The sequence below is a fragment of the Octopus bimaculoides genome, chromosome 15, assembly GCF_001194135.2.
Source record: "Octopus bimaculoides isolate UCB-OBI-ISO-001 chromosome 15, ASM119413v2, whole genome shotgun sequence".
In the NCBI taxonomy this organism is placed as follows: domain Eukaryota; kingdom Metazoa; phylum Mollusca; class Cephalopoda; order Octopoda; family Octopodidae; genus Octopus; species Octopus bimaculoides.
This window is the reverse complement of record NC_068995.1, coordinates 62,264-73,774: the sequence shown is the minus strand read 5'-3', so window position 1 is coordinate 73,774 and position 11,511 is coordinate 62,264. Positions and strand designations below refer to the sequence as shown.

Here is an 11,511-nt window from a genome sequence, read left to right as displayed (position 1 = left end):
GTAGGGTGTCCAACAAGTCGTAAATACCCTGATATTTAGTATTCATTTGAGATATATATACATACACACCCACTGTATGTATATACACGCTATATATTAAAAATGGGGAAGGCCGGTTTATGGAATTACCTTATGTTTCCTGTCCATAAAAGGTTTAGCTTTATGGCGTATCGTCAGATCCCAAAAAGCCTGTTGGGCCGTGATCCCTTAAAAAATTGGATTTTTAAGAGTTTTTTTTTGGGGGGGGGGGATCTGACGATACGGCATAAAGCTAAACCTTTTCTGGACGGGAAACATAAGGTAATCCCATAAACAGGCCTTCCCCATTTTTAATATATATATATACACACACACTGTATAATAATAATAATAATAATAATACACATATAGGCATCTGGTGTGTGTGCATGTTTGTATGTATAAAGTGTGTGTGTGTATATATATATATATATATATATATATATATATACACACGCGCACAGACACACAAACATATATAGAGAGAATGTGTGAGTAGTGCGTGTGTGTATATACATATAGGAGTAGCATTAATATAAGCAATGTGTTTACCTTGCATCTCTTCTGCGATATGAACAAAACACTTCACTCCATCTTCCATTTAAAAGAAGCCTTGGCACATAAAGCTGCCTTAATAGACAAATAGCTAACTAGTCAGCCAGTTGGCTATTTGTCTACCCTTCTAGGTATATATAAACGTTGTGTTTGGTTTGAGAGACAGAAAAAATGTGAGAGAGAAAAAAGATGCGAGAGAGACGGAAAAGATGAAGTTTCAGAATGGAAGGTGACGTCTGTTGATGGCAAAATAAAACAAATTGGTAGGGAATTGTGGTTTGATTGATAGTAGTCTTGAAATAGGTGTAATTAGCAGTAATAAGAAGAAAGACGAAGCGATCAATGAGATGTTATTGATACAATATGATTGTTTTTCGATGACGGAGATTTTGCCTCCCACCGCAACTCAAAGCAGCTCCTCCTACTCCAGCGTTACGAAGGCTAACAAAGGGAGATAATTTCTTGTGACTAACGAATTATTAAATTTGTTTTTTTTTTATTATTAATTAATTAATTAAGCTTTAAAATGTTAATTAAACAAAAAAATGGGCAAAGAATTTCAGAGATAGACATTCAATTGTGGGAAGAGAGAAAGTGCGTGTAAGGGGGGGGGACTATAGAAGGGAGTTAATCTCTTTGTATTGTTTAGCCCAGGGCCAATCCTGTTCGAGATGAATCATAACAAAAAGAAGTATTCCAGTTGTGGTAATCCCATTTTGTGTATATCAGGAATACATCGTTTAATATATTTATTTTTATTTAAGACGCTAGAGTATGTTTAGAGAAATAGCAGCTATTTCTGAGAGATTGGACACACACACTGGAGTTGATTTATCATCGATAATTAGTCAATAGATGCAAAGTTTCTAAGTCTACTGTATAAATAGTCCAAAACATATATCTAAGGAGAAATAACTATAACCATTAAGAAATAAAATAATGGTGAAAAGGCAACAGAAAATAGGTCTATATACATACAAATACAAAGCAACAATTATCTCATCAAAATACAGCCCCTCTCAATGTCTCAAACGCCACAGGCTGGGAAAGACAGGTCCCGATACTTCCGGATTTTGTTTTCTACAACTACAGAAGCAGTGACTCTCCCATTTACCTCAGCATCTAGGATATGGGAGGGAGCGTCCCAGATGAGGCACCTACCTCTTACCCAAGGACAGAGGATAACACCATCTGGTCTCTTCCTATCACTTTTGGATAATTCCACTGGCTCCAGAACTGAGGAGATATTAACCCGAGCCAAGGCCTGCTTACTGATTAAGTTTACCTTGGTTTGACAAGCAAAATGACCAGCATTTAGGCAGTAAGACAGACCACGAAGATCCATAGAGTCAAGGAGCCTACCACAGTCACATCTCAGTCCCCTACGGCCACCAGCCTGCACTTTGAGTATGATGGAGATGCTGAGCTCATCTAGACTGAGTAGACTTCCAATGTTGACCACAGACAGGGTAACAATCCAGTTAGCTAAGAATTTTGCATGAGCAGAAAGTAGATGACACCTTGAAAATTGATCAAATTGTTCAAGGAGTGAGTTAGAAGTGTTACCTGCCTGCAGATTGTCCTCTACTCTCTGCTTCTATCTATCATCAACTGTAAACAGGAACTGACAAACCCAGCTCTCTCCACTTTAACAGAGCTTCATCCATCTCCCTGTTGGAACTAGTCAATTCCGGAGAGGAGAGGATGTTGCCTACCAAAAGAGAGCAAGCACGGATGGAGAAAAGAAAATAGGGAAGAGATAGAGATGAACACTTGAGCAGACGACCTAGACCCCCAAACCCTGGTTAATATAGTTTCAGAATATATATGGTTATGGAGGGTCTATCTCCAAAACCCAAGGAGGAGTTCAATAACAAACAGACAGAGGCTACAATTTTATATATACAATTTTATATATACAATTTTATATATACAATTTTATATATATATATGTAAATAAAATGAAAAAAAAAAAATGAAATCAGTTATCTATTGAAGTTTCCATCTGACTTTTGCCTCTCTATGGTGAATTGTGGTTAACAAAAAGTAATTTACAAAAGTAAATAGACAATAATAATAAAACTAAGACAAAAGCATATTCATGCTCCCTAATTATATATAGCAGGGAATAATAGTATTCCCTTCAAATAAAAATGAAAAACTGAAGGCAACTCAAAACATTAATAGAATTAGAGTAGATGATGGTGGGGCTGAGGAGGTGGAATAGTAAAGCACCCTTATGATATTGTCAGAGACCCAGCTGGTTAAAAATGACAGGTTGATAATACAATTCACCAGCAAATCACTGTATTTCAGGATGTTAAATCTGTTTGGTTAAGGATAGACCAGCACAAGCCTCATTACCTCATTACCATGACCATCACCTCTGACACAATCAGAATGTTGGATGGAATGAAAGAATTGTGTAACATTGGATTGTTAGAAAACTAAGAAATAGCTTGTGAAAAATATTAGAAATATATACTTACACACATATCTATTGTAAACAAATGTATCAAAAAGGGGAAAAATATAAAGAACAAGAAAATATAGAAATGGCTAAGAATTTTACAAGCAGAATGAAACATCGTTATTGTTGTTTAACCCCAGGCCAATCTTGATTGAGTTGATCTATGAACAATAGCAATCAAGTCACACATATCTTGCAGTCGTTTTATCAATTAGGATTATATTTTAAAATGTGTCCCCCTCCCATTTAAATAACAACAAGATGAGATACAACAGACATTTGGCTGCAATTTCTAGTAGGTTGAACGACTATGTAGGCTCCTGCTCTCCACCATCTTCACTGCAAAATTGGAATAGTATGAAGTTTGCTTTGGAGAGTTTATGAACAAGGGCAAGTCATCATCATCATCATTGAATGTCCCATTTGCCATGGGTCGGAGAGTTTGACAAGAACAGATGAGCCAGAGGGATGCACCACATCCGATGTCTGTTTTGGCATTGGTTATACAGCTGAATACCGTTCCTAATGCAACCACTTAACAGAGTGTGTGCTGGGTGCTTTTTGTGTGGTGTAAGGCCACCAGAAAGGTCACCAAGTACCTGCACGATAAGCCTCCTCAACTGAGTGGGGTATAGAATGGAAGCATAAGAAACTATGATAGAGGGGTAGGGGAAAGAGAGAGAGAGAGATGTGAGGTTCAGATACAAGGTGAATATGAGATAGAATAGGAGAGAAGAGGGGGAAAGGTGGATGTGAGTAAATGCACCAAGTGAAAATAGTGAAAACAGCTGATTAGAGATGGAGAATGAGCTGGACACTGAAGATATCGGTTCAGTGTCGGGGCAAGTGAAGAAAAAAAGGTAACATAGAAGAGTGGGTGCCAGAAGATCACGTGACAGAGCCTTAATATGGCTGAGGTAGACAGATCTTCTCAAGTAAAGCATCTCCCTTCAACATGTTAAGGTCAGTCTTCACCACATAAGTCCCATGTCTTCTTAGGTCTATCTTTTCCACATGTGTCCTTCTAATGATCAGCATTTCTTTATACAGCTGATCTCATCCATCCATGTGACTATACCAGTGATCTCCTCTCTCCTGCATCCCACATCTGATGCCCAATTATTCTCTCAACACATGTACTTTGTCATACAAGCACAGACATTGCAACATCCATCAGAGCAGACTAGTTCTGTTTCTTTCTAGTCTCCATAAATCTTCTGCATTCACAGCCATGTAACATTGTTGTTCATACACAGGAATCATGCAATCTGCCTTTCATTCTGAGAGAGAAGTCTTCCATTACAAACAGAGGTAAAAGTTCACTGAACTTACTCAAGCCAGTTCTTATTCTAGCAACTATTCTTTCAGAGCATCCTCTTTCACTGCTAATTAGGTCACCTGGATGAATTTAGTGTGCAGGTAGGAGTTCATCAGGGTTCAGTTATCAGCCTCTCTTATTTATCATAGTTCTGCAGGCTATAACAAAAGAATTTAAAACTGTTTCTGTTGCATATGAAACCCACAATATTCTGCTATGCACCTTCATTCAGGGTCTTCCTACAAGCGTGGTCCAAAGTGAACTGAATTAATTTATACATGGCTAGCTTATTACTTTATTTTTTATGGTTTAAAGTACAAAAGTGAAGTGAAGAGGAGATATTGAAACCTGATTTGGCTATGAAATTTACTTTGTATCTGACCTTATGTTATATAATAGATCAGGATGAAACAGAGAGTTATATAATAGATTATATAATAGAGTTATATAATATACATATAATAGAGTTATATAATAGATTAGGTCAAAGTTTACCATAATGTCCTCATTTAGCTTCATCTATGTATTAAAAGAAATTGAATAAAAAAAATTTCATTAAATTAATTGATGGTATTCTATCATATTTACTTTAGATATCCATATGAAAGGTGCACTTGTTCACAGTTTTCGATTATACAGAAGTTACTGTATCCTATGTGTTGCTATGATTTATAAAAAAAGATATTTTAAGCTGGTGATAATATTGATAACTAGCTGAAAGTTAAACCAGACATAGTTCCAATATTCACTCCTTATATTCAGGCACCTCCCTTTTGTGTAGCACATACTACTCTATCCAACATTTGCATGAAAGAATTTAAATGTTTTGCCATGCACGATTGAGTGTAAGCAGCTTGAGAGCAAAACTGGGTATTTAGAGGCATCAGATGTGGTGTGCAACAGAAGAGGCAGCTGTGATGGTATGGTCACGTGATGCATATGGATGAGAACAGCTGCGTGAAGGAGGTGCCGATCTCTAACTGTGGAGGGAACCTGTGGAAGAGGTAGACCCAGACATGGGATGAGGTGGTGAAACATGGTCTTTATATGTGAGGTCCCATGGAGGCAATAACAAGTGATTGTGACCTTCGGCAGTTTGCTGTGCTTGAGAAGACTCATCAAGCCATGGAGTTGCAGCTGATACCGGTGACATGTAAAAGGCACCCACAACACTCTGTGGAGTGGTTGGCATGTTAGGAAAGGCATCCCAGCCACAGAAACCAAGCCAAATTCAGACTAGAACCTGGTGCAGCTCTCCAGCTTACCAGTTCTGTTTGAGCCATGTAACCCATACCAGCATGAAAAGCGGACATTAAATGATGATGACGATGACGATGATGAAGGTATGAACATCTTAAGGCTTGTTCCAGTCTACTATTAAGCATTTGGTATTTTGATGAAAAATATGGTAAATTTCCTCTAATCACAAGTCACATCTGTTTGCTCCTGTCATATAAAGTACATCTGCACTAATTTTTTTCCATTCTATACCAAAGCTAGTGCTTTATCCTTGAGTGACCAGATGAACTTGCTCAAGCTAGTATTGTGCTTCTTAATTCTATCCTTAAATGAATTTAAATAATACAGTTCGATATTTAAGAGATGAGGAATTATTTACATTTGACGGATATTTGTGCTCATCTTGTTTTTTGTTAACACAACTTTTCAGCTGATGTACCTTCCAGCCTTCATCAGGTGTCTTGGGGAAATTTTCAAATGAGAACCCAGGTTCGAAATTTCCCCCAAGACATCTGATGAAGGCTGGAAGGTATATCAGCCAAAATGTTGTATTAACAACAAACAAGATGAGGACAAATATCTGTCAAATGTAAATAATGTAAATAATGGATTTAAATGTTTTGTCAGTCTTGATTTGAAATTTGTTGAGGCTGCATCTATATAAAAGCAGGAATTACTTCCTGATGTAATTCTACATTGGTATACTAAGTTCTTCCACATACACTGTATATTTTTTTTCCTTATTACTTTTACCTATGCTAGTGGTGCTCAAACTAGATATCCTTCTTATTTGGGTACCCATTGATTTGCTATTGTTTACATTCCAAGGTTATTATTTCTAGCGATTTCTATGGTCTGCATAGAAATTGTCACAGTTGCCTTCCTTACACTGCTCTTCCCCTGTTTGGATGCTAGCTTCCCCACAATTATATTGATTTACAATATTCAGTGTCTGTCCCTGTCGGCTAATTTCTAGCCCAATGCACTTGGCTGTGGCCATTAGGAGTATTGTTAGTAAAATCATTTCCACTACCTACCTTATTGCTATCTCCATCTCTCTAGAATTTAGATACTCTCCTACTATTGTGCACTGCTATGATTTGCATTAAGTTGTTGCTTGTAGAGAATGCCAATTTTGTATTATGCCAATTAAATATTTTCTATTTATTCTAATTAGGGAAGTGTTTATCAATTGCAGTGACACATTTCCTTAGAGTGTTGGAAGCTATTTGCTGACCAAATACTGTGTTACACCACAATGTAGTCCTCAAATTATTGCTACTTTGGTAGTTTCGAGTATTATTATAAGGAGTAGCTTTCGCAACATGATGGCATTTCATTGTATTGTGGTGATTGTTTGCAGAGTTGATATTGTTACCCGCATTGGCATCATCAGTGTTCAGTGAATTTCTGTTTCTGAATGCGTTTTCCCCATTCCTAATGCCCTACCTATTATTCTTTTGCTATTATTTTTACTAGAGGGTTTAACTATATTTTCTTTTGTATGTTATCTATCCCAGGCTTCTTCCACTAATTTCACTATATTCCTATGGTTTTTTGTTGGTTTTTTTTTAGTTATTACTGTTGCCTGGGTTATCAACTATCATACTTTGGGCTCCATTCATATTTGTATATGGTCTATATACCAATCAGTCTTTATCTCCTGCTTCATCTAATAATACATTGTTATATTTCTCATTTATCCTAAACATCTCTTTGTTTGCCAATAATCTAGAGATGTGGGTAGAAATGTTACTGACTATGGATACAGTTAAATTTTTGGGGCGATTACTGTTAAAGTTGATGTACTTGATGTTGTCGCTAGGTTTATGGTACGGTTGGAATACACCAGTACTCAAAATATCTAATGACCATTATTTTTAACTTGTTTCTTATATATCACTCTGTGTAAAAACCAGTTTGTCTGGAGCCCATCCACAGATTTATAATATAGAATTGTGATGAACTTTACCTAGGTTTATAGAAAATTTCAGAATAACTCATATATCTTATAGTCTTTATGAAAAGGTGCACCATTATGTAACATTTCAGCTACCTAAATGTAAAAATGTGGCCTACAACTAAGACTATACATTTATTTTTCGCATTAAGATGAAACTTTAAACATATTATTATTTATTATGTAGTTTTTGTTTGATTGTATTTGCTTTGCCTGACCCTGAAGGAAAGGCAACAATAGCGAAATGTCTTGTAATGAGCATTCTTAAAAGTTTTGCTTTTCTCTTTGATAAATCCTAATTTTATCCTCAAGGATGTTTGTAATGAAGTGATCTATACACATAGAAAAGATTTTGAAATTCATCATCTCTAGGTTGAGGAAGAAGTGGGTGGTTATTAATAGGACCCCAATTTGATGTTGCCCTTTTAGCCCATCGTCAGTCCTAATACAAAACACTCCAACAATGATCATCCTGTTCTCTTAATAATAATCTGAACTGCATGACTTAAAAAAATGTTTCCAATCTTTATATAAGACAGGGAGATGCAATTTGACTGCGAAATCTAGCCGGTCGAGCAACCACATAGAAGTTTATTAGCAGACTGTGGTGATAGCTCTCTGCGAACCTCAACTGTGACAGAAAAATGTAGTATCATAGACATTTCTGAGATGCTGATGTCGCAACACACAAGTATCTAAACCAATGGCTCTCAAACTGACCAGCTCCCCACCAAGAAAGACCAAATATTAGCATAATTAATTAGCCCCTCCCACTCATTAATAATGCTAAGATAAAAGTCCTCCACTAACTTTTTCTCAACTACAACTTTAACCTTTATGCTCTCCAGCGCCGTTGACTGTTCACCAATATATCAAACTGTTCCTGAAAAAAAGAGACATAAAATATCGTCAAATTTAGCCCGAACACCCAGTGTGTTTATGTGTGCGCGTGCGCGCGTTTTCGTATCATAGGTAAACAGTGAGGAGGAGAAATAGTTTAATGGAGAGAGGGAGAGAGAAAGGAGGAGGAGGAGATAAGACTTTTAATCTCCCGAGTTGACGAGGAAATACAAACTCTGTCCCAGGATAGGATTTATTATGGCTACTACTACAATGAGACCGACTTTCAACAATCTTATCGTTTGTTTCAGCCAACGAAAGTAAAAAAAGCCCATAAAGCATTTTACACTTTTGATTTATGAACAAAAACTATCTGTAATTAACTGTAATAAAATATTATAAGACATAGAAATACTTTGCTTTTGACTTCGAAATGACTCATAACTTAACACTAAACATAGTTTATAAATAAAAAGAAACACCCCAAAACTTTTCATTCTTCACTTAGAGACAAAGAATATCCGTAGAAGATCGTTGTTAAATGTAATTAGCTTTATATTTCAATGAAATATGTTTCTTACCTGCTTTTGAAGTATCTCTATTTTCTCCGACAGTTTTCTGTTCTGAATCGTTCATTTCAGAATCGTTCGTTTTCGATTGTGGCGGCTGAGTCTTATCATTATTATTATTATTATTATTATTAGTTCTGTTGAGTAAAGCTCCACGGAGTTTATACTGGACAGCAAGTCGGTCCATGCTCGTAACTGAAGGTATTATTTGAAAAAGGTCAGGGTACATACATGTGTAGAAAACTACTTCTAAGTGTACAGGCAGACTATTCGACCTCCCACATTTCCTGATAGCGCGTGTGCGTGTGTGTACAAGTGCGCGCAAGTATGTGTTGACGGTGGCGGTGGCGGCGGCGGGTAGAGTAACTTTGGACTTTGCGGCGTAGTCTGAAATAGATATGCTCATTGAGTGAGCCATTAATTTAATATACACTATTGGGATGAGTCAAAAAGGGAGACATGCTAGAAATATCAGCTAAATCTCCTTCGAACTATATCCTGCTGGTTTCAAAAGAGATATAAAAAAAAAGCATGGACAATGTCCTAAATATACAATGTCGGAAAAAAAAATGTGATGGTATAGCTTTGTTAAGCTCTACGCAAACAAAGTAGAGGAGACGAGAATACATTTATCAAATGTTTATTACTTTATGTAGATCAAGGCTTAAGTCGTCAGTTATTTCTGTTCACTCAGATTCGTTTCAAGTTCGCTGTTGACATTCTTCTGTTTTTCTTCTCCTTCCGGAAGTCCTTTTCTTCTCCTGCTGACCAACTTCCTAGCTAACCTGCAGCGAAGTTTCTGTCAACAGTTCGTCTGTCACGAATCCAGCTCTACATAGCTCTTCCCCAGAACGGTAGATTGCCATTGGAAACGGAAAGGCGTTTTAATTATCCTGCCCCGCGTGTGGTTACACGATTCTTTGGTGACTATTCCTTGCCAAGATTTGGTGTGATCTGTCTAAGATGGCCCTTGTTTGGTGGTTGGGCCACCTGAACGGAGCTGTCAATGTCGAGATGGGCTGGTTTTCAATCTATCGATGGAGACTGTGTCTTGTCGTCCGCCAATTAGGAGTTGGAATGTTTTATCTCCCAGATGTATGACTTGATATGTATGACCATCGTAGGGTGACTGGAGGAGTCTTCGCCGTGTGTCACGTCGAACGAACACAAAGTCAACCGTGCGGGGATAATTTGATACGGAAGGTCTGGGTGTACCGTGTGTTAACATGGGAACAGGGCGCAACTGGTCCATGCTGTCTCTTAGTTGAGCGAGGTACCTTTTGACATCCGGGTCTGACTTCGTATTCGGAAGGAACTCTCCTGGCACTGTAAGAGGATCACCGTACACCATTTCCGCAGAGGAAGTGTTGAGATTTTCTTTTGGAGCAGTGCGGATTCCCAGCATCACCCATGGGAATTGGTCGATCCAATTTGGCCCGTTAACTCTGGTTGTCAGTGATTCCTTCAGGCGGCAGTGAAATCGCTCCACTAATCCGTTGGCTTGGATTTCCAAGATATATCCCTCCCCCCACCATATCATCATAGATCCTCCTCCATGTTTAACAGTTGGATGAAGGCAGTCTGGGTCAAATGCTTCTTTTGGCTGTCTCCACATCAATACTCGGCCGGTAGTCGGAAATAGGGTCAAGGATGACTTGCCCGACAAAATAACATTCTAGGGACCAATTTTGTAGGTTTTACTCCGCCTCCCGTGGACTCTGGCTTTCTGCAGCTCCCGTCTTTATATTCTCTCCTTTTGACAATCAGTTCCTCAGGGGGGCTTCATTCCACATTGGTTCCTTCTCGCTTCATAATTTTCGAATAACTTCTTCCATTCATCCCATTCCATTCGATGTTCTTTGATCTTTGCAATCTCCGCAAAGCTTCTATCTTCTCTCGCCCGTTTTTCCATCTTACTCCGCGAAGCATCTGACTGCTCTGACTGTTCCGAAGAGGACAGTTCTGAACAGCTGATATCTGAGTCGCTGATATCTGAGTCGCTGATATCTGAGTCGCTGATATCTTCTAACATTTTCCCTTGGCTTACCCTCCTCTATGAGGAGGGAAAGTACAAACAAACTGCTGAGTTGTCGGTACCTTGAACCGGTCCTGCTTGAACCTGTGACAATCCCGCTATTAAAAAAAATATATATCTATGGTGATGTTGTTCAATGTGTCCTTAATTTTAAACGGTTGTGCAATTTGAAGAAGATTTGTCTGTTACTTCTAGCATGTGAAGTGACCAGTTGAAGGTAAGAAATAGTGACATGCAGATGGCTCAGCAAACGTCCTCAAGTATCTTCGAAACCAGCAGAAATTCTACAATTCTAAATAAAATCGAAACCAGAATTTTACAGTTCTTAGGAACAAATTTGTCAACGGAAGTGACGTCATTGCTTTAACCCCCTCCAATTTCTCACCCCCAGTTGTTTCTATGGTTATTGCTTTATTGTCTTGACTCACAACTATCAATCACATGCACAGAGAGAGAGAGAGAGAGGTGGGGGAGAGGAAGGGAGAAAATTAGAGACAGTGAGAAAGC

General features: G+C 38.0%; 2 protein-coding genes across 6 annotated transcripts in view; both read right to left on the bottom strand.

Moving 5' to 3' along the window:
• LOC106881410 (BLOC-1-related complex subunit 8) overlaps positions 1-9,341 on the bottom strand; it is a 43,102-nt gene extending 33,761 nt beyond the window's left edge. For 2 of the 5 annotated variants that reach the window (XM_014931791.2, XM_052973461.1), the window contains exon 1: positions 8,982-9,341. In XM_014931791.2, the coding sequence (XP_014787277.1) occupies positions 8,982-9,198 (217 nt within the window). In that variant the 5' untranslated portion in view covers positions 9,199-9,341. The remainder of the gene's footprint in view (positions 1-8,981) is intronic. The other 3 variants (XR_001410850.2, XM_052973462.1, XM_014931789.2) reach the window with 3 other exon arrangements.
• A 631-nt stretch (positions 9,342-9,972) lies between these two features.
• LOC106881408 (uncharacterized) lies at positions 9,973-10,509 on the bottom strand. The gene has a single exon (XM_014931787.1). The coding sequence runs from the start codon at positions 10,507-10,509 to the stop codon at positions 9,973-9,975; it is 537 nt and encodes a 178-aa protein (XP_014787273.1).
• Positions 10,510-11,511: the final 1,002 nt, after the last annotated feature.